Source organism: Tasmannia lanceolata, unplaced genomic scaffold (assembly GCF_043159265.1).
Source record: "Tasmannia lanceolata isolate RefF3 unplaced genomic scaffold, GAP_Taslan_0.1 ptg000020l, whole genome shotgun sequence".
Lineage (NCBI taxonomy): Eukaryota > Viridiplantae > Streptophyta > Magnoliopsida > Canellales > Winteraceae > Tasmannia > Tasmannia lanceolata.
In genome coordinates, this window is record NW_027518697.1 from 8,736,769 (window position 1) to 8,761,406 (window position 24,638).

At 40.8% G+C, this 24,638-nt stretch overlaps 1 protein-coding gene across 1 annotated transcript; it reads left to right on the forward strand.

Moving 5' to 3' along the window:
- Window positions 1-21,050: 21,050 nt before the first annotated feature.
- Window positions 21,051-22,667, forward strand: LOC143854653 (uncharacterized). Its single transcript, XM_077364715.1, has one exon. It carries the CDS (start codon window positions 21,335-21,337, stop codon window positions 22,451-22,453), a length of 1,119 nt encoding a protein of 372 aa, XP_077220830.1. The 5' UTR covers window positions 21,051-21,334; the 3' UTR covers window positions 22,454-22,667.
- The last annotated feature ends 1,971 nt before the right edge of the window (window positions 22,668-24,638 follow it).

Here is a 24,638-nt window from a genome sequence, read left to right on the forward strand (position 1 = left end):
CCCAACCCTGTTTACACTTTACCCCTGAGCTATTTACACTTTACAGTATATGTGACTTACCGAACCACAGTTGGTCTTAACTTAAGATCATCCTATTTACATGATTTTAGGGGCATGCCCTATTTATATTATTGGGGGAATGGCTTGTATCTTCGAATAAGGTGGCCTCCACTACATTTTTATGTTTTTTTGAAAAAAAAAGTGACATTAGGTCCGGACTCCTTACACTATAAAAACCCAGGTAGTAAACGAGTCTATAAACCAGTGCTTTTATAGAGATTTTATATGGCGTGTGGCCATATAGTCCAGTGTTTTTTGAAAAATGCACTGTAAGCCCACTTCATAGTATGATCCTAACCGTCCGTTCTATAGATCGGATGGCTAGGATAATCTTATGGAAATGAATTTTGGGACACAACCTATTTATCTCATGGCCTAACAAATTAACGGTTTGGACCATCCTATGAAGTGGGTTGTACGGTACTATTGAAAAATAGTGGACTGTACAGCCACACACCTTATAAAATTTCAATTTTATATTATGGACAGCAATGTATTTGCACTAGGGTCAATCAGGGCTAGCTCGGCCCAATCAGGGCCGGCCAAGGCCACGCTGAGCCCTGCAGTGCAGGCATTGGGTTCAGGTCTTTTGGCCCTGACTCAGGGTCAAGACGGGGTAAGGGCCAAGATAATGTGATCCACGGTTGGGCTTAGGGTTTTGAAAACCCCGGCCCAACCCGACCCTGTTGCAGCCCTAGATTGTACAATATATCACCTTGGATTTTAAGCTAAGAATCCTGATTTTAAAAATCTCTATCCCAATAACAGTATAATATTGAATCCTTGAAAATTATAGGATGTTATGCAAACAGCATATATTGAAATTCAGATTTTTATATCCTAGCTTTCTTCAATCATTAATTTTGAAGAAATCTAGAATTTTTAGATGATGCTATCCAAACGAGCCTTACAATCTCCTTTGTCCCCGGTAAATGCATATTCACCAGGAGTTTTTTGTTTAAATACTGACAAAAAAATGAGATTTTGCTATCACGACATGAGCTCAAGAAAAGTATTTCAATGTAAGACTTGGGCTATATTTGGCAACCATGAATTTTATTTTCCATGTAATATTAGCTTACCCAGTGATGAGAGCTATTTGAGAAGGGGGCAAGAAAAGATTGAAAACCAAGGAAAGAAAAAACTCCACTCAAAATGCCATTTATTTTTCCCTACTTTTTCACCATTTCTTCTTGAGAGTCATCATCAACTCTATACACGGTGCCGGAGTGGACTGGCCGGTGCAGGCCCATATGGGCAAGTGCGGAACCAGCGTGAATTCGTGTCCTAGTTAAACTAGCATTGGTTGATTTCTAGAAGTTAATGAAAAAGGAAACCGTGTGTTTTGTGGTCTTAGCTAGGATTTTAGAATCACCTAGGTGGTCTGTTTTGAGGTTGTTTAGGAGTTATAGTAGTCCAGTTACAGTTGTGGTGGAATTTGAGTTCTAGTAGGTGTTGGAGTCCTATTAGGTGTAGGTTTTGTCTTCTTGTGAACTTTAACAAAGTATAAGAGATTAATGTACAGTATGAAATTCAAAAGATAAGAAATTATATGATGCCCGACCGTGAGAATGTAAAGGGTGGATAGAGACAAAACCTGCTGCCTTGGTTTTTGAACTAAGGAAAAGTTAGAAAAATGGCCTTCTCTTGGATTAAAAATCAAGGGAGAGATGGTTTTCTCTCTCCGTCCTTTATAATCTCACGGTCGGGCATCATATAAGTTCTCGAGATAGAAATAGTGAAAACGTTATTATGAGAGAAGTCGTGCGTAACGTGAGGCAGTTGTGTTATTCTTTGAATTTATTAATTCAAAAGAAAACTCTCTCTCTCTCTCCCTCCTTTTGGTTATTTGTGTTTAGTGGGTGTTGCTTCTTGATTTGTTCTTTGTTCTAAACAAGTGATATCAAAAATGGAAGTCCAAAGGGTAAGCCTCATAATTTTACTTCTCTTTCTAAGTGGCTTGCTGAGTTTTTTTTTTTTTTTTTCACTCTGGAAAATGAAACAACAAAAGAAGTTGCATTCCATTAACCATTATGTAGATCCATAAGTAGTTTCAAAATTATTTCTTAGCCAGCTATGTTCCGAGCGACTTTTTGTTACTTCAAGAAATGAAAGAACTCTTGCCCTTTCTCCTCTCAAGACAAGATTTCTCTCCAAGTCTAGCACCCTTTGCAACTCCTTATCCCTCTCACTTTCCTTGGTATGACAGTGTGACTCCCTTCAAACAATTTTTCTAAGGCTATGATTCTAAGTGATCCACTCTCTGCATAATTGTAACTCCTCTCTCCATGTGCGTTTGGGGAACACAATTTTGGTGATCTGCATCATTTGGGTTTTTTCAAAAGTAAAAGAAACGGTTAGGGTTCTTGATCATGCTTACTGTTTGTATCAATTGGGTTTTCAAAAACCTAACATTTAAAGATCTTGAGACACATCTCGGCTCTAATGGCAGAAAGCTAGTGATGATCCTTTCCATTGATTGAGTTTTGTATGTTTCTTGTTATTTAGTTTGGATTTGGTTTCTTTTCGTGTCAGGACATTTTGTTTGGTTTCCTTATTTCCTTTGGGTTTTTTGTGTTTTACCCTTCATAAAGGGATCAGTTTGGTGTTCTATAGGGTATTGGTCTGACAAATCTTGGAAACAATTGCTCTACAGATTCAGTTCTGCAATGCCTAACTTATACCAAGAGTATTCATGTTGGTTCATGTCGTTTCTTTGTTATAGCTGTGGTTGGTGTAATTTATCATTGTTCTCACCATATTTTAAGGAAATTGCTATTGTTTCATTCTATACAACTAAAAAGAAAATTTTCATATAGAGGACAGTAAATGTTCAATATCCTTATTTGGTCTAATGATAAAATGATATGGCTTGAGATTCTTGATTGATTAGATGCTCCATCTTTTCAATAGTATGCCTTTAGAGAACTTGGAGGCAAAAGGAACCTATATACAAAGGCAAAAAGAGTAGCTGACAAAATGTGTGGATGTTACCTATCTAAAGGAGACCCCATAAAAGGGGAGAGCCAAGAAGATGGAGTATTGTTTGATGAGTAGATAAGCATGTGAGGTACTTGTTGCACTAGACAAGAGAAGATTAATTCATTGTTCGTCAAGATCGGGAAGTTTTAGGGTGGTTCCTAAAAATTTTGTGCTTTAAATTGGACGACACATCCTTTTAATACAATGTAGGGCATCGACTGTGCCACATAGGGCTCAACTTTGGATTTACCCCGTCCATCTATTTCATAAGTCGCACCTTATTGATTTACACATATAAATCTCACAAATTGATACTCTAGAATCAGTTTTTATGATCGGAGAACATAATTATTGTTCCAAAAAATAGAAAAAGTGATTCTTGGATGTAAGAATAAAGAAATTCGAGGCCAAAGTAATTTTGATTGTGGGATCCACCATTTCAAGCTGTTAAAAGTAGGGGTACAACTCGGGTCGGGCTCAACCTGAACCTGACGGGTTCGACAATTTTCGCTTGGGTTGGGTTAGGGTTGGGAAAAGCCAACCTGATTTAATTTCAGGTTCTGTTAGGGTTGAGGGCTTCGCAACGTGACCCAACCCGAACCCGACCTCTGTCCTCTAATTTTTTTCATTATTTTCTTAGGATTATGTTTTTTTCTTGTATTTTACTGTCTGCCCTAGATGAACCCGATTCAACCCAAACCCAACTCAACTCAACCCGAACCCGACCCAACCTGCTTTGGAGGCAGATCGGGTTAGGGTTGAGCATCCTCACCCTTAGGCTCCAGTTGGGTCGGGTTAGGCTTGAGGAATGCTATCTCGCGTTGGGTTAGGGTTGGCCTCAACGCGACCAGAGTTGCACCCCTAGTTGAAAGGTAGCAATGGAATGTGTTGAACACTTGAACCTAAGGGGTCACACATCATTCGGATGTTCAAGGTCACATCAGCACCAAAATTAGGATTTTGATAGACCCACCAAGCCTATTTTGGGATCGATCAGAAGCCAAATCAATTCAAAGAGTCCCCCAAAAGAGCTAATGATCCAATCATGTAGATAGGCCCACCAAGTCTGCATGCATGGTAAAATCATCAAATTGTTTGCTTCCTAAAGTAGGTGGTTTTTATATAAAACAAGATATATTTTCAAAATATTATCTTTAAAATGTAAAAAGGCTTGAAATAGTTTATTATTTCAACTTGTCTCTTCACATTCTATTTAAAATTTGGGATTTGCTAGGGACCATTGCAGAAGGCATTTGGCGGCTGGGCTGTTGCATGTGAGAGCAGCCACCTCATATGAATTAAATTAATAAGACAAATTTTGAACCTTTGTGGCTGCTCTCACATGCGACAGCCCACCCACGATGGTCCCTAGCAAATCCCTTAAAATTTTTTGATAAATCTCAGTGGTCGATCATCTCAGATATAATGGCTCAGATTTATCCTCATGAAATGACACTTTTTCCCTTAAATTCAGGCAATGAGATAGGGATTACTTGAACTTCCCAATTTAAACAAAATAGGGTGTTGTCAGCTGAAATCAGCCCTAATTACATAGGAGATGTCCTCACCATTGATCAGTCTTTGTGTATAAGGTTAATTAAGATGCAATGACTAAAATGCCCTCCAAATGAGCTAATTGCATGCAAACACTATGAATATCCAAGAGGGCTGCTACGGAAACCGAGAGTGGAATCGAACCAATCATATCCCTCCATGCTACATGGTACAGGAGGCGTAGTTTTGTCATTTTAAGGGAGAAAGGCCAAAAAATATGAATTAAATTGCTAACATGTGAAAAGGGTATTTGTTCGGTTCTGTACTCCTTCCCAAGTTGTTTCCCATATCATTTATTCAATTTCCAACAGGGCTGTCAATTTTTGTAAGGTTTTTAATGAATATCTATGATTTTATAATGTGAATTTACCAAAATACCCATGTTTAATATCAATTAGGGCCCAACACCCAACAGATGGAATTTCTAGGTTTACATTATAAAATCCTAGCCAACAAGGAGAATAGTGGTAAGTAGTGTTTGGTTGCACAGAATAGACTAGAAGGGGCCGTTTAGATACACGGATTTTAGAATCTTGTATTTTCTCAAAATTATAGATGGGAGACGAGAGAAGAAAGAGAACAGCCGTGGTTCTCTGGTTTCTCGCCATTCTTTCCGATCAAGAGAGCAGAAGTTCGTCACATGTTTCTAGGTTTTAGAAATCTCATGATGGGCGAGAGATTTCTAAAACCTGGATTTCTTGCTTAAAATCCAAGAAACACTTCATGAACCCTCTTTTACACTGTTTTCAAACTAAAATCGGGATTTCTTGCTTAAAATCCAAGAAACACTTCATGAACCCTCTTTTACACTATTTTCAAACTAAAACCTGGATTTTAAAATCTGCGGATCAAAACGGCCCCGAAGAGTTGGGGAATGAGTAGGGGTGCCATTACTAATATGGATGGAGAAGAGAAAGAGAGTGAAGAAAGAGAAAGAGATAAAAAGCATAATCTATAAGATATTTCAAGCAAAATTTTACTTCTTATGGATTTTGGCTTGGTGTTACAAGGAGGGGACAATAATGTGTTACCCAAATGCCTATCAAATGAGAGAGAGAGAGAGAGAGGGAGATTGATTTTAATGAACATCACACGACCACCACCCCGACATCCTGCCACTTTTGCCACTTTACCCGTCATTTACTTGGCAACCAAGTGAAGGATTTTGCTTAGGTGGCACAAGTGAAGCAATTCACTCACGTGGCGCCACAATGTCCCTAAATACTCCCGACAGCGTTCTGAATTTTGGCATCCAAACAAAGCCAAATTCTCTATAATTATTAGGAAATTGATATACGCACCCCATACCCTTTGTTTTTTCCACAACACACGAGTCCTCTAAATTTTCTAATCAAAGATCTGAAGAAACGACTAGAGGAGTATCTAGGGGTGTCAACGGACCCTGCAGACAGTCTAATGGATCCAAAAGATAGGAAAGTTAATGAACAGTAGTTGGGCTTGACAGTTGGATCCGACTGTGTCTATTGGACATTATCCTAAGATCCAAAATCATTTCAGATCCTGACCGAAATGTAGGCACAAAATCCGATGGAGCATCCTAGATGCGATTAGAGGGAGTCAATGGAGGATATTGTCCTTCATATTTCCCTTCATTTATGTCAATTCAACAGCTAAAAAATACATAGTACTTGAAATTTGGATTGCATGATTGTCCTCTTTGCTCGGGTACTATAGGATATATCCAAAGCAATTGCCTATCAAATGAACGGTTCAGATAATCAAAAGCTAGGACCCACTATACTGTAGTGGGCATGTCACACTGTACTATAATGAGGTCGGCCCCTACTGAAGCATTGCATGATTTGGATTCAAGTAGAACATAAACAGTGTGTGGTACCCGGATCCCGCGAGAGGGGCGGGGCGCGAGCCGCCACGCGCTCTCTCTTTTGGTCTCTCGTATCCACGCGATTGGCGTGTGCATTTTAATGTTGATTTGAATTAATCTTTCCTGTGAACTTGGGATCACTAAGGCAATCCGAATTCCACACGAAAGAGACTGACAGAGTCGCCACCTAGATGTGGGATCTAGGACCCGTAATTAACCAGAAATCTAGACTCGCTACCTGGTTACGAGAATGGAAGGTATGGGGAGTTATCCGCCACATGCACCATTCTTGCCCGATAATCGGTCTTCGATTCCAAAAGCTAACTCTTTTAAATTTATTTTAAATGGCTCATTCAACTCTATGTTAATGTGCGAACTAAGTGACATGCATCCTAGAATCTAATTTCAATGTGAATCCTAGATGTGTATCTTGATTTATTAATTTGTCTGGATTCAATCTAAGTGAAAGTTCTCCTAGAATTCTAATTTCATGGAAAATCCTAAGTGATTTAATTAAGCATTTACAAGAAAATTAATATATAAAACACCACAATTTGTTGTGGTGCCGACTCGCGGGTGGTATGCCGTCAGACATCCAAGCTGCCTACGTACCCAAGCCTCACTGGGATCAGAGTCGACGTAGTTCGGTGCACCTAAGCTAAGTTACATATGCCTAACTCAACTAAGACACCGACCTAGACGGGATTGACTGTTTCAACAGTTTTAAGAGAAGTTATTTAATTCAAGTTGAGGATTTTATTATCTTAGGATTTCATCGAAGATGCTATATGATTCTTATCTAAATGCAAGTTGTCCCTTAGACTAATGCAGGTTAGCCTACATCCTAGTTTACTAGGCTTGTCCTATAGAAAAGATCGGGTGACTAGTGTAACTAAACCTATGGCACGGTTGCTATACATAGCAAACGTCCGTGATGAGGCTGGACTCCTAACTCTAGGACTCCCTAAAACCTAAGACTCCCTAAAACTTAGGACACGACACGACACCGGTGTTCCTAAATTGGGCTCTAAGGGTCCTTACGATGGAAACCGTAATCCAACGGTTCCGAGAGACACGAGGTGAATCGATTTCAGTTCTTGAGGTTAGTGAAAAAAGGGATGGAAGAGATGATGAAATAGTGTGAGGGAATGAGAAAGATAGAGAAAGGTGCGACTGAACTTGGGAGTGCCAAATTGCCTACGTACCCCGCGATGGGGATCAAGCCACACGTAGTTCCGCTGGGGAGGTTGCTTGGATTTTGGAAAACAGGTTTGGTATTTGGATCAGGAATCGGGTTTGTATTTGAGCATTGGACTTGAGATTCAAAAACATTGATATAGCAATGGGATTTTGGAATTGGGAATTTGCATCAAAGAATTGAGCATATTGGAATCATCAAGGGTTTGAATTTTCGGAATTCAAAGTGGGCGGGCTTATGAGATTCGGCCAAATGGATTCAGACATGCGACTCGGATTGTGTTGGGATATGACTTGGTTGGATTGGGTTAATGGTTAGGGTCAAGTGAGTCGGGTCTAAGTTAGAAGCAAACCCGAGACTAGCCATGGTCTAACTAGGAGGAAGCAGGGTACAAACCAGGGTGCGGACCAGGGTGCACCAGGGTGCGAACCAGCAGGGAACCAGGGTGCGAACCAGCAGGGAAACCAGGGTGCAACCAGCAGGGAACCTGGGTGCAACCAGCAGCGAACCTGGGTGCAACCAGGGTCTAACCAGAGTGCGAACCAGCAGGGAACCAGGGTGCGAACCAATATCGAACCAGGGTGCGAACCAATATCGAACCAGCGTGCGAACCAGTAGGGAACCAGGGTGCAACCAGCAGGGAAGCAGGGTGCGAACCAGTAGGGAACCAGGGTGCGAACCAGTAGGGAACCAGGGTGCAACCAGCAGGGAACCAGGGTGCGAATCAGTAGGGAACCAGGGTGCAACCAGCATCGAACCTGGGTGCAACCAGCAGCGAACCTGGGTGCAACCAGGGTCTAACCAGAGGCTAACCAGGGGGAAAACAGACCCTACATGCTTCCTAACATGGTTTTTCTTTTAAAGTAAAAGATATGCATGAAAACAGACCCTACATAGAATTGAAATAAATGCCTACCTCTTTGGAAACCCACTTTGTGTTTGATTTTTCTTTGATGTTAATTCCTTGAAGATGATTCCTTGCTTGATAATGACTGCTTTTGATATATATCACCCAACGTATAAAATCACCCGATCCGGCAAGGATGGCCGAACCCTTGAAGAGATGAGGGAGAGGGATCAATTTTCTAAGAGAGGGGTTCTTTTTCTTCTTCTCTTGGATGGTGGGATGAGAGGGTATTTATAGGAGAATGGGATAGGAGGTTAGGTGAGGTTAGGTGGTTTTGGATGGTTAGGATGAGAGGATGAGGTTAGGTAAGGTTAGGTGGGGTTAGGTAAGGTTAGGTGAGGTTAGGTGAGGTTAGGTGAGGTTTGGATGGTTAGGATGAGAGGAGAGGTTAGGTGAGGTTAGGTGAGGTTTGGATGGTTAGGATGAGAGGAGAGGTTAGGTGGTTTTGGATGGTTAGACCCAGGTCAAGATCTGCCATTGATCTAACGATTTACGGAAATCGGGTCTCGGAATGGAATCAGGGTACGGGCTATGAAGTGACCCTAGCTTATTTTGTCCCGATTGATGATCCGTAAAGTCAGATCAAGATATTAATGACCTAAAACATATAAATCAATGATAGAGGGGGTTCTCACATGGATTTAACACACTAATTTATTTGTTGATTAAAACAAAACAAAATGGGGTGTCTACAGATGCCCCTCTTTGGTAGAGATGACGTAGTCATTGAATACCAAAGTTAAAAATGACAGAACCATTTTGCGTAGCTTTAATCGACAAAGGACTCTCTAGACACAACGCACCTTAACATAATGCAAAACCTTAGATGAAACCCTAGAACTTGAATAATAAAAAAAACTCGATGCGGCGCCGTTCACAAACGGGCAATTAGAGAATGAGATATCATTTTCGAATGGATTCTGAAGGGAAAGGACAAAGATCGCTCTCAAACAGTTTTTAGAAGGAGATGAGACGCCGCTCACAAGCGGGTTCAACGAGGATAAGAAGCATTCCCAAATGGACTTGGATAATGAGGCACCGTTCACAAACGGCCTCAAGGAGGATAGAAAACCATTCACAGATGGACTCGAGAAATGAGGCACCGTTCACAAACGGGCTCAAGGAGAAGACAAGACCATTCACAAATGGACTCGAGAAATGAGGCACCGTTCACAAACGGGCTCAAGGAGAAGACAAGACCATTCACAAATGGACTCGAGAAATGAGGCACCGTTCACAAACGGGCTCAAGGAGGACGATACCATTCACAAATGGATTCGAGAAAAGAGGCACCATTCACAAACGGACTCAAGGATAAGACAAGACCATTCACAAATGGACTCGAGAAATGGGGCACCATTCACAAACGGGCTCAAGGAGAAGACGAGACCATTCACAAATGGACTCGAGAAATGAGGCGGCCCCGTTCACAAACGGGCTCAAGGAGAAGACGAGACCATTCACAAATGGATTCGAGAAATGAGGCACCGTTCACAAACGGGTTCAAGGAGAAGACGAGACCATTCACAAATGGACTCGAGAAATGAGGCACCTTTCACAAGAGGGCTCAAAGAGGACATGAGACCATTCACAAATGGACTCAGAGAATGAGAAACCTGTTCACAAACGGGTTCAAGGAGAAGACGAGACCATTCACAAATGGACTCGAGAAATGATGCACCTTTCACAAAAGGGCTCAAAGAGGACATGAGATTTTTCATGAACTTGAATTTGACGTAAGATTGGATTTGTTTGAATCGGGGATTGGATTTGATGAATTTTTTTTATTTTTGAGAAATGAGGTACCGTCCGCAAACGGGCTCAAGGGGAAGACGAGACCATTCACAAATGGACTCGAGAAATGAGGCACCTTTCACAAGAGGGCTCAAAGAGGACATGAGACCATTCACAAATGGACTCAGAAAATGAGACACCGTTCACAAACGGGTTCAAGGAGAAGACGAGACCATTCACCAATGGACTAGAGAAATGAGGCACCATTCACAAACGGGCTCAAGGAGGACATGAGACCATTCACAAATGGACTCAAAAAATGAGACACCGTTCACAAACGGGTTCAAGAAGAAGACGAGACCATTCACAAATGGACTCGAGAAATGAGGCGGCCCCGTTCACAAACGGGCTCGAAGAATTTAGAGATTTTCATGAATTTGAATTTGACGTAGAATTGGATTTGATGAATTTTGGATTTTTTTTTTTTTTTTTTTTTGAACTCAATGAAATCGGGGACATTATAGATCGCGCCCAGTAAAGACAGTGGAAACCAAGACTTTGACGAATGATGAGACGACCAACCTTATGAACGAAGAACCATTAGTAACAAGGATGGATTAGGAACACTTTTATGAAACTTCAACAAGATTTTTCTCAATGAGACTGTTGGTCTTGTCTTCTGGGGATTTTGATAACTGAAACCTTGAACAAGACATTTGAGATTGGTAATTTAGAACAATGGCTCTCTCGGATATAATCATGGAAAAGTGGGATTTGCCTCTTGACAGGTGTTTAGATAAACATTTCTTGACCAGGATAGTATTTAACAAACTGGAAGGAGATTCCGAATTTTAATGGTTCGTCTTTCTGAGAAATTGGCTCAACCACCATTGCATCTGGGGCTCTTCCAAGCTTAAGGTGCCTTCCTGGGGTATGATCTTTTTACGGAAGCTGGGCTTTCTGATGTTTCTACTTCTGAACTCTTCTGAGTTGATCTTCTTTGAAATGTAGCTGTTTGACTAGATTCTCGAACCCTTTCAGGTATAATTGCAGGGAGCTGCCTAGGCCGGGCCTCTTTCACCAAGACAGTTACATCATTTGGACATAGGAACGACGATTGACTCTTTCTAAAGAGAAAACTTAGATGAAAGGCACTACTCAAAGGATTGAGCAGCCCTGAAGGAGTGAACTTAGAATAACAAAGATTGACTGACTATACTGACAAACACAGTGATGCTTCTGACTTAGTTAACGTTTTATTTGGTAAATCTATCATTTCAAGGAATTTTTTTTATTTTTTTTTTTTTTTTGAAATCGTAAACACTGGACTTCTTCCTCGAAACAGTAATGCCTCAAGAATTTAATTACGACCCCTAAGATTGCTTAGCTTCAATGCCCCCAGTTTTGAGGATATCACTTGAATTTGCTTGAACTTCAGTTGATCTTCAGTCTTGATACCGGCTGTTGCCTTCTTATACTGATTCTCTTACCGTGACCAAGTCATCTCTTCAGGGTTTTTAACTTGGCGGACCGCGCTAGCCTTAACTTTTGCCTGAACCACCTTTCTAGGTTTTCGATCCAGCAGGCTATCCCCTTAGCTTTTGCCTAAGCCGCCCTTTCGGGTTTTCAACTTAGCAGGGGAATGATCTTAAATTTTGCCTAGACCGCCCTTTCAGGTTTTCAGTCTAGCAGATCTTCAAACTCCGTTATTTTTCTTATTCATCATCATTTCATTTTTTTATTGTATCTCAGGACCTAGCTCATTAGTTCTGAACACCAGAAGGACTTTTATAGGTAGGATAGGGCTTTTCAAAGAATGGCTTAAGGCTCAACAAAGATTTCGACCGAACCTGTGAACAGGTCGTCTACATATCCCAAGGTAGGAATCAGGTCGTGTGTAGTTCAGGGCGAATGCCCCTAGTTTGAAGATAAATTGTTTGATTTTTTTTTCCTTTTTTCTTTTCTTTCTGGAACAATTAACTTCTCTTCTTTTGGAACTCGTCCCTCTCTTTTTTTTTTTTGAAAGGATTGAATTTCTTTTCCTTTTTGAATCGACCGAACTCGGTTCAACCGAGTTGCCTACGTACCCCAGTATAGGGATCAGGTCTCGCGTAGTTCGGGGGAATGCCCCAAGTTTGATGGGTTTTCAAGAAAATTTGATTTAGGCTCGAAGGGTTTGCAAATCGGTATTCTTTTGACATTGGGTTTTGATTTTGGGATTTAATCGGCCAAAGGAGGCCTTTCGATGTTCAGATTGGGAATCGATCTAGGTTACTAGAGTCTGTCTGGTACTGATTATTTATTTCTTTTTTTTCTCTTTTTTTTTTTTTTTCACGGAGTTTGACGGCATTTCCAGGTAAGATAATGGATTTTCTTCTTTCAAGATTCTAATGCGTGCTTTCGGCTTTCATAGAGCGAAACTTGTTCCTTGACATCCTCCATCTATGGATTTGTAACTCTTGATATCTGATGACCACTTTTCAATACTTGCTCTTGAACTTCTTATCTTGAATTTGTTGGCTTCATGTTATGAATTTGAGAACCAAGGTCATTGATTGGAAATATGAAAGTTATTTCCACTCTATGCCCCTTGCATAGCATATGATATTCACTTCATTCTTTCTTGAACCTTCTATCTGGGTCTTTCTCTTGACATTAATGGTAACGCTTACGGGACCATCTTTTTATCCTCAAAACGGGTTTACCAATTCTTCACACTCTTCAGAGGGTAATGTATTTTCAATCGGCATTTATTGGATCAAGGTTTCAGTGCCAGTGTTTACCACTTCAATTTCATCTTTGAAAGGCTGAGATTGGCGCTCCTCCTCTTGTTCAAGTAATCGTTGTGACTCAAGTGGAGTTTCGTCAATTTTGTTCTCATTTGAGGAGGGAGTCTTATTTTAAGATCAGAAGCACACTTAAGAACAGACACAAGTGAACTTTTTGGAACTGACTGAAATTTTATTTAAAGAAAAGCTATTACATCAGACGACCTATCCTGAACATGCTCACGATTCACAACTCTAAATAAGAAAGAGAAACAGAAGATAACTTGCCTGGACTAGGCATTGACCTTTAACTGTAAGACCGGACTCAACAATTATACTGACCATGATGACTGACTCAACATAAAATAGTAAGTGACTAAAACTTTAACTGCTGCAACTGTTTGGCGTTGAAGGCTCGGCGAAGGCTGGTTCGTTCTGAACATCATCATGGCTGATACTTTCAATTTTGGACAATGATGACTGATTCGCATAGGGAAATGCCCCTAGCTCAATGATTCTGAGAGTGAACTCTGAAGGACTTAGCAAAATAATCTTGAAAAAGGTAGCCCCTAGAGGAGGAACAGACCAGGGGTACAAGCAAGATTGGATTATCTGGACCAGGCATGATCAGATCATGAGAACGCATAATCGAAAGATTGTGAGATTCTGCATCTGCCAGTTAGGGGATGGCATGAAGATACGATCGAATCGTATGACAGAAGAACGAAAGACGCACGATCAAAAGATTAGATGAGATAGCATAAGATTGCTTTCAACGGATAGATCATGAATGACTAATCCTATGAGATCTTTGAAAATTATGGGATTTATATCCTAACCCAAAGGGAAATTTTTTTTTTTTTTTTTTCACATTTTATCAGTGTTACCTGAAGGCATCAACCCTAATCCTAATCTATCGGAGTGGAGAGAGAATCTCGACTCATGACTTTGTTCGTGTATCTAAGGACCGATCGTGACCATTGGAAGATGGACCACGGCCTAATCTAGACACCAATGGGTAGGATATCCTAAACTAGGCTCACACACATGATGCACATGTGTTCGTATACTACATGCATGTGTGGGTTAATCTAGGGGTAAGGCCAAGAGTTCCCTTAGCGCGAATCCCTGTTCGATATACTGTACCAGTGTCCGGCGTATCAGTACGTGAACAAGAGATCCGTTTACGTACCATAAAGGTACTAGGCTAAGGGTGGAATGCTTCTCTAGCACAGAGGCACCAGGTGATGAAATCCCAGTCAACCATGCTAGATAACACTCCGGGTTCCTAAAATAGGACGTGTGTGCACGTGAGATGCAAGAGTTTAGATGCAAGTGATGTAAGTGTGTGCAATATGTTTGCGCAATCTATGATGCCCTCAGGTTTTGTTAGGTTAAGTTCGAGTAAAATGTGATGAGAAAATAAAACAAGACAAACTAATCTAACAAGTATAGAGTTTTTATGAGCCAGTTAAATTAAATTCAAATGAATTATCTTTTGAAATTTTAATGAAGTTAGGTGGTCCCCAGCAGAGTCGCCAGACTGTGGTACCCGGATCCCGCGAGAGGGGCGGGGCGCGAGCCGCCACGCGCTCTCTCTTTTGGTCTCTCGTATCCACGCGATTGGCGTGTGCATTTTAATGTTGATTTGAATTAATCTTTCCTGTGAACTTGGGATCACTAAGGCAATCCGAATTCCACACGAAAGAGACTGACAGAGTCGCCACCTAGATGTGGGATCTAGGACCCGTAATTAACCAGAAATCTAGACTCGCTACCTGGTTACGAGAATGGAAGGTATGGGGAGTTATCCGCCACATGCACCATTCTTGCCCGATAATCGGTCTTCGATTCCAAAAGCTAACTCTTTTAAATTTATTTTAAATGGCTCATTCAACTCTATGTTAATGTGCGAACTAAGTGACATGCATCCTAGAATCTAATTTCAATGTGAATCCTAGATGTGTATCTTGATTTATTAATTTGTCTGGATTCAATCTAAGTGAAAGTTCTCCTAGAATTCTAATTTCATGGAAAATCCTAAGTGATTTAATTAAGCATTTACAAGAAAATTAATATATAAAACACCACAATTTGTTGTGGTGCCGACTCGCGGGTGGTATGCCGTCAGACATCCAAGCTGCCTACGTACCCAAGCCTCACTGGGATCAGAGTCGACGTAGTTCGGTGCACCTAAGCTAAGTTACATATGCCTAACTCAACTAAGACACCGACCTAGACGGGATTGACTGTTTCAACAGTTTTAAGAGAAGTTATTTAATTCAAGTTGAGGATTTTATTATCTTAGGATTTCATCGAAGATGCTATATGATTCTTATCTAAATGCAAGTTGTCCCTTAGACTAATGCAGGTTAGCCTACATCCTAGTTTACTAGGCTTGTCCTATAGAAAAGATCGGGTGACTAGTGTAACTAAACCTATGGCACGGTTGCTATACATAGCAAACGTCCGTGATGAGGCTGGACTCCTAACTCTAGGACTCCCTAAAACCTAAGACTCCCTAAAACTTAGGACACGACACGACACCGGTGTTCCTAAATTGGGCTCTAAGGGTCCTTACGATGGAAACCGTAATCCAACGGTTCCGAGAGACACGAGGTGAATCGATTTCAGTTCTTGAGGTTAGTGAAAAAAGGGATGGAAGAGATGATGAAATAGTGTGAGGGAATGAGAAAGATAGAGAAAGGTGCGACTGAACTTGGGAGTGCCAAATTGCCTACGTACCCCGCGATGGGGATCAAGCCACACGTAGTTCCGCTGGGGAGGTTGCTTGGATTTTGGAAAACAGGTTTGGTATTTGGATCAGGAATCGGGTTTGTATTTGAGCATTGGACTTGAGATTCAAAAACATTGATATAGCAATGGGATTTTGGAATTGGGAATTTGCATCAAAGAATTGAGCATATTGGAATCATCAAGGGTTTGAATTTTCGGAATTCAAAGTGGGCGGGCTTATGAGATTCGGCCAAATGGATTCAGACATGCGACTCGGATTGTGTTGGGATATGACTTGGTTGGATTGGGTTAATGGTTAGGGTCAAGTGAGTCGGGTCTAAGTTAGAAGCAAACCCGAGACTAGCCATGGTCTAACTAGGAGGAAGCAGGGTACAAACCAGGGTGCGGACCAGGGTGCACCAGGGTGCGAACCAGCAGGGAACCAGGGTGCGAACCAGCAGGGAAACCAGGGTGCAACCAGCAGGGAACCTGGGTGCAACCAGCAGCGAACCTGGGTGCAACCAGGGTCTAACCAGAGTGCGAACCAGCAGGGAACCAGGGTGCGAACCAATATCGAACCAGGGTGCGAACCAATATCGAACCAGCGTGCGAACCAGTAGGGAACCAGGGTGCAACCAGCAGGGAAGCAGGGTGCGAACCAGTAGGGAACCAGGGTGCGAACCAGTAGGGAACCAGGGTGCAACCAGCAGGGAACCAGGGTGCGAATCAGTAGGGAACCAGGGTGCAACCAGCATCGAACCTGGGTGCAACCAGCAGCGAACCTGGGTGCAACCAGGGTCTAACCAGAGGCTAACCAGGGGGAAAACAGACCCTACATGCTTCCTAACATGGTTTTTCTTTTAAAGTAAAAGATATGCATGAAAACAGACCCTACATAGAATTGAAATAAATGCCTACCTCTTTGGAAACCCACTTTGTGTTTGATTTTTCTTTGATGTTAATTCCTTGAAGATGATTCCTTGCTTGATAATGACTGCTTTTGATATATATCACCCAACGTATAAAATCACCCGATCCGGCAAGGATGGCCGAACCCTTGAAGAGATGAGGGAGAGGGATCAATTTTCTAAGAGAGGGGTTCTTTTTCTTCTTCTCTTGGATGGTGGGATGAGAGGGTATTTATAGGAGAATGGGATAGGAGGTTAGGTGAGGTTAGGTGGTTTTGGATGGTTAGGATGAGAGGATGAGGTTAGGTAAGGTTAGGTGGGGTTAGGTAAGGTTAGGTGAGGTTAGGTGAGGTTAGGTGAGGTTTGGATGGTTAGGATGAGAGGAGAGGTTAGGTGAGGTTAGGTGAGGTTTGGATGGTTAGGATGAGAGGAGAGGTTAGGTGGTTTTGGATGGTTAGACCCAGGTCAAGATCTGCCATTGATCTAACGATTTACGGAAATCGGGTCTCGGAATGGAATCAGGGTACGGGCTATGAAGTGACCCTAGCTTATTTTGTCCCGATTGATGATCCGTAAAGTCAGATCAAGATATTAATGACCTAAAACATATAAATCAATGATAGAGGGGGTTCTCACATGGATTTAACACACTAATTTATTTGTTGATTAAAACAAAACAAAATGGGGTGTCTACACAGTGTGGTGATTTGGATTCAAGTAGAACATAAACAGTGTGGTGATTTGGATTCAAGCAGCAGATGAGGAAGGAGGAATGTTTCCGTAGTGTGTGCCCACTAGGTATAGTGGGGTCTCACCTTTAGATTGATCTCATCCGTTAATTTGTCGGCTTTCATTTAGATCATCTATGACTCAAAATCTACACTGATCAGGTAACCCTAACATCGAAAATGTGACCGTATTGTCCCTGAATAAGAACCTCTGCCTATATTGATCCTAACCCTCTATGATGGTATTTCCCAACACTGTGATGACCATTTTAAATCTCCACAAATTGGAGGGATAGGATCATTTTATAGCAATAATTTGTAGGGCAAAACAAATGAATGGCTGAGATCAACCAAGTATATGGGCCCCACTACATTTTTCTTACTAAGTGATATATTCGTTCCTTTTCTTCCCTGGGCCACCATCTATTAAATAAAATACTCGTCTACTTTACACTAGACGGGGGTGGCCCAGGAAGAAAAGAGCGCGAATATATTGTTTCCCAAAAAAAAAAAAAATTAAAAATACCCCTCGGTCTCTGAAAACTAAAAAATATCACATAGACGGGAAATCGGGGGACATCGTATCAAGCATGCCGTCCTGTCACATCGACATCGTACGGCTGGCAGTTATCCAACAGATCTTCCTTTCCTCTCCCCCTACTCCACTTCCAACGGATATCCGTTCTTCCTTAATCGCATACCTTTAAATTACTGAAATACCCATAGTTAAAGAACGCCATTACACTTTTTTTTGTTGTCATGCTTAATAAAAAGAGGAAAGTGTTCCCATGCAATAGCTAAAAAATACATGTGGCCCAATATTTTTTGGGGATCCAAAGCATTCATTTGGAAGGCCCTTTCATGGATAGGATGTGTACCAAAAATAGCCCTATAAGATCATCCTAACACAATCAAAGGTGGAGTGGAAAATTGACAGACACTGTATGTCCATGTTTCTACCTATTTTTCCCCTTAATAAATGGCAGGGTTAAGATGATCTTATATGGCTGATTTTTAGTACACACCCTATCCATGAAAGGGCCTTCCAAATTAATGCTTTGGATCCCCAAAAATATGGGGCCACATATGTTTTTGAGCTATAGCTTAGATAAGCTTATCTAAGCTATAGCTTAGGAACACTTTCCTCTAATAAAAAACCTATATCAAGGCTAAAATACCGAAAGAGCAAATTGACCCGGGCGGTTCAAGTTTCACCTTACCAGCTGTTTGGATATTAATATTTTAAAATCTTGGATTTCCTTATAATCCTAGATGGGAAATGAGAGAAGGAGAAGACCATTAGTCGTTTTTTGATTTCTCACCCCTCTTTTGTCGAGCGGGATAGTAGGAGATTGTCCCGTATTTCCATGCTTCAAAAATCTCAAGATGAGGGAGAGATTTCCAAAACTTAGATTTCTTACTTAGAATATAGGATAATGGATTGTACGTATTTTACACCGCTTTCAAATTAATAATCCGACAGTAGTCAAGATAGTTTCTCCGGATAGTCATTTTGAGTCGGGTTTTTATCATCTAGTGTAAGATAAAGATTATTTTCAAAGATTGTAGAAACCGGGCAAGTTTTCACAACTATAATCTCTAAATTTATATCATCAAGTGTATAAATTGAAGAACAAATCTTTTTTTTTTTTTTTTCAAATTACAAATATGATCAGCCCAATGAAAACAATAATATCAACATATTACAAAATAATTTACCCTGGTTCCCAAAATGAGGTTTTTCAGCCTCCTACACAACTCAAGACCCGTAATTTCTTAACCCAACCAGGGTTTCAACCCTAGCTAAAGGGTTGTTTGGTCATTTCCTAATTTACACTGTCGTGTTCAGCAACGTCGTCAGCTTTTTTTTTAATTACGATGTCTTCATCCATCCAACCACCTCCTAATCGAAACAGATAAGAAGAGTAATATTCGTAATTTTGCTGTTCCAACTGGGCAAATTTATGACCATCTGTCCCTCTCTCGAAAAAAATCTCGATCGTCGCTCGTACTTCTCACCATCGACCGGTCAAGATCATCGCCACGTGTCAGCATCAGGAGTAGGATCAGATGCCATGTTCGACAGCTGGCGGTCATGTGAGCCGAAATCCAGTAATACGGCTCGAGATAAGGATGTGAAAGGGGGAGCGGGGATTCTGCAAAGGGGGTAATTAGAGGCGTTGGATGAATTGAAATGGAGGGCTGACGTTAAACCAAATCTGGTAGAGAGTTAGGGGAGCCTTAAAGTCACGTGCTGGGGGGGGCGAGAGTTTCGAGGATTTGTCAGCATTAGAGGTGTCAAATCCAGGGCGAATAAAGTCAAATTTGCATCTGCGAGGAAAAAACAAAAGAAGGGGCAGTGGTCGAAAAATGACAGCAAAGACGCCCTTCCGGGAAAGTACGTTTGCAGCTTCATAAGTACCAATGATGTCCCTAATTTTGTTTAAAACGAATGTCCCACGGGCTCGAAATATGGCCATTGATGCTTAGTAATGTGTCTAGATCCTATCCGTTTAAGTTCGGATTTAGATGGTCCATCTCACTCTCCGATTCCATTCACTTCACAATAAATAATCTAAAAACTTTAAATGGGCAAAACTACCAATATTGGCACTACTATATTTTGATAACTAAACAAACTTAGCTTGCCTTTTCTTTTTTAATGCGCTTTTGTTAGCTCTTTTGGAACTCTAACCATGGTTTGAAATTTCGGCCGAAATCCAAAATTTTGGTGGAGACCGAAACCGAAATTTGCTGAAATCCAGAATTTCATAAAATCCTAAATTTCGGCCGAAATTTCGGAATTTCAGTCTGAATTTCAGAATTTCGGTCCTAAATTTTGGAATATTGAGAATTTCCGCCGAAATTTTGACAATTTTTTAAAAAAAAAACAAAAAGAAATGTTACGAAATTTCGGTTTCGAAATTAATTAAATAATTTTTTTAATTATTACGAGATTTCGACCCTAAATTTCTGATTTCACCGAAATTTCAGATTTCGGTGGGGTCCAAAATGGGTACCGAAACCAAAATTTAAAACCTAGTCCGTAACTAGGGGTGCAACTTGATTTGGGGTTAACCTCAATGGGTTTGCATTTCCTCGGGTTGGATTGGGAATAACCAATCCGATTTAATTTCGGGTTGGGTTAGGGTTGAGGACCAAGTATCTCGGGATCTCAAGCCGACATCCGTCTTCTGATTTTATCATGATTTTATCTTTTTCTTGTATTTTTCTGTTTGGCCGTCGGTGAACCCGAACAGGACCAAGTAGCAGAGTAATATCCTTTGACAGCTGTTTAAATAGTTAAAGACAACGAAAGTTTGTGCAATTATCAAAACATTGTAGTGACGAATAAGAACAGAAAGCATAAGGGTAATTTTGTCATTTCAACAAACCTTCGAGCTGCTTTCTAAAGTGCAACACCTGTCATTGTAGTGTTTATGTTAGAAAATCGCTTAACACGCTACAACCAAGCTAATGCGACGTGGCAATTAATGCCACAAAGGCTGTCTTTTTTTTAATTCCCATAAAGGTAAATGATTTTGTCGCCCCATTATAAGATAATGCGCCCCTTAGTAACGTGATTTCATGCAAAGAGTGTCAAAGTCTGCCCAGAATTCAGGTTACACGTTGGGCGCATTATCTTACAGGGAGTGAAAATATTATCTCCCTTCACATAATCCTAGAGGCCGCGTTATGAAAATGCTTTAATATACCTTCCATTTGTTACCGCTTCCAAAACCCTAGAACATCTCAAGAGCGGGAACAAAATTCTCTCTCTCTCTCTCTCTCTCTCTCTCTCTCTGTTTACGGCCGTGATTCCGGCGACATTCAGTTTCTCGGCTTCTTTTTGTTCTCCGATATTCATTTCCGATTCGTAATCGGAGTGTTTTTTTTGTCTTTTTCATGTGAAATGATGGCTTCTGCATGCCTAAACAACATCGGAATGTCGTCGGAGAATTTACTCAACTGTCCTCCATACTCTTCTTACGGTTGGCTTAGCCCTAGAATCTCTTTCAGTCACGACGGAACGAAGATCTCCGGCGAGAAAGAACCAGAAAATCCAGTTAAAATGACCGGAAAACCAGATCAAGAAACAGATTTAGGAGATTTTGAGTTCAGGCTAGAAGATCCGGTAACTATGCTACCGGCCGATGAGCTTTTCTTGGACGGAAAGCTCTTGCCAACTCAGCATGCCACAGTCCATCGGACTGCAGATCCGGATCCGGATCTGGATCCGACTAGACCTGGTCAGATCCGTTTAACTGAAGCTATGAAATCTCGACGTAGAGTAGAGGTTTTGAGTTTAGATCCATATGTGTTTTCTCCGAAGGCTCCACGATGTTCAAGCAGATGGAGAGAGCTTCTTGGCTTAAAAAGACTTCAAAGCCCTAAGCAGGATTTACAGAAAACTAGTTCTTTGTCTTTGGAAAACCCAAACCCTAAGTCTTTGAAGCATTTTCTTCATAGAAACTCTAAATCTTTGTCCAACGATTCGTCATTGAGCCTACCTTTGCTCAGAGAGTCCGAATCAGAGTCCGTCTCGATCTCTTCTAGGCTATCTCTCTCATCCTCATCTTCTTCTTCTGGTCCAGATCACGAAGATCTCCCTCGCCTTTCTCTTGATTTAGAAAAACCTACTCACAATCCAACTAAAGTTAGGGTTTCAAACCCTCGGATAAAAGTTAGAAACCCTAGGCCGTTTCCCGACCATCCAACTAGTCGGAATCCGGCACACCGAGCACCTGATTCCGGCATGATTCCAGGCGTGTCTGCGGACAGTCCTCGAATGAATTCTTCAGGGAAAATCGTGTTTCAGAGCTTAGAGAGGAGCTCAAGTAGCCCTAGCAGCTTTAATGGAGGTCCAAGGCATAAGATTAGAGGAGTGGAGAGATCTTACTCTGCTAATGTTAGGATTACTCCGGTTTTGAACGTGCCTGTCTCTGTTTTTGGGTTTGGCCAGTTGTTCTCGCCTCAAAAGAAAGACGCCTTGAAAACCCACTACAGCAAAAACAGGAATGATCGAATCTAGAGCATTGGTAAAGTAAAATTTCCACTAACTTTTTTTTTGGTTTCCTTATTTTACATTGTGGGGTTTATTTGCTTACATCTTTAGATGTGTATACTTTTCATTTTAGCCACTGTTGTTTTTTTGTTCTAATCAATCTGGAAATTGGGGATATTCTGTTTTTTCCTATGTTTTTTGTGATAACTGGTTAGAGAAATGAACTGATTCCGTTGGCCTATATTGCTTCTTCTGTGTTCTGCTCTTTATATTTTGGCTAATGATATTGGCACAACCATGTTTTAATAATCGCATGAACTCAGCTTGGCTTTTCAGTTTTAATCGGTTTCCGGAGGCTTTTTGGGAACGGTTATAACTTTTGACAGCTGTTTAAATGATAAAAGACAAGATGAGTTGGTCCAGTTATTAAAACATGGTAGTTCAAAACTCGAAATATCAGTAGATTATTCGTTTCTAAAACGTGATCCTGTTTATAAAATAAAGAGGTGGTGACCGTGAAATCGACCGATGAGTTAGTCAATTTCAAATTGATTTTTGGAATTTGCGGGGATTCGTGCCTCTTTATTTGTCTTCTTGCGCATGTGTCACGTGAAGACACTCTGGTCTCTTTTTTCCAAACGGGATTCCCGTTTTGCTAGCAAAGAGTGTCGTGATATTCAAGACAGGTTTTCCGTTTGGGGTGCAACGGAACCAGTGATTCTTGGTATGAGAGCTTCTTAGGCCTTCCGCCCTTTCCTAGAGTTCAGGTTCAACTACAAGTAGGGCTGCAAATGAGCCGAGCCGAGCTTTGGGTGTTCGGGCTCGGCTCGTTTAGTTTTTATGAACGCTCGTGTTCGGCTCGGCTCGTGAAATATTCGAGAAAGCTCTGCTCGGGCTCGTTAAGTGGAACGAACCGAGCTTAAACTCGGCTCGGCTCGTCTCAAGAATGATAAAACATATATCTGTGAGATTTGAACCCAAGCCCCTTCTAAATCCAGCGCTTAACCACTCGGCCAAACTTTCATTTGTGATAAACAACCCAAATTCTTTTATTTTATATATAAAAAGCAAACATAATCCAAGCTAATCCAAGCTCAGCTCGTTTATGAACCGAAGGTCATGAGGTTTTCTGAGCCGAACTATACAAAGCTCAAGTTCGGCTCGTTTATTTGGCTAGCCTAACTTTTGGGCTCGACTTCGGCTCTTTCAGTAAACGAACGAGCCCAAGCCGAGCTTTTAACGAACCGAACCCAAGCATGTTCGCGAGCTGGCTTGGTTCATTTGCAGCCCTAATTACAAGAGAGCAAAAGAGAAGAGAGAAAAAGAGGAGAGAGAGATGAAAATATTGTTGAGATTTTGCGTTGATTTTTTTTAATTTTACAAAATATCCCCCCTGAATAGTAGTAAATGAACAGAACTATGAGGCTATTTTTGTACATTGGCGCACTCCAGCTGTATGAATTTGTGGCCATATTTGGGTCATGAGTCAAAAGAATTTTAGACGTTATATGGATCCAATTGACATGGATTGGATCTAGGTTCTTTGCCCAATTATTTTGAATGGAAGTTCGGATGCTTTAGATCCATGGGAATATTGATACCCCTATTTACGGTTCGATTCCTTTCTTCTTTCCTTTTTTACATTTGTTATTTTTTTAGAATATCCACTTTCTCTTCTTCTTAACCTTCCATCAAGGTTTTAAATTTCGACCGAAATGGGGTGAAGTCGAAACGTTGCTGAAGGATATTCATTATTTAATATTATCCCAAAATTTCAGCCAAAATTACTTAAATTTCACTGAAATTTTGGTAGTTCACTGAAATTTTGCTGAAATTTTGTAGGAGATAAAATATTACTTTATTTTGTTTCGACGGATTTCGAACGAAATTTTGAAATTTCGCCTGAAATTTTAGTTTCGGTGAGGACCGAAACGCATTCCGAAACCGAAATTTAAAACCTTGCCTTCCATCACCCAGCAATCGGCAATCTCAAAATTGTTTAGAACATTGCCTTGGACCATTCTTGTGTTCATATAAAATATCAATTATTTCCATTTCAAAAAAAAAATATAAAATATCAATTATTTTTTCATTCTTATACTGATCATTAGTTACAAATAGCCTTCAAGTGGGCAGGGTTAGTATTAACTTTATTTAGGCCTTTTTTGGATTGCTGAAATTTTTGAAAAGTTTGTAAGGGTAAATATTTCTA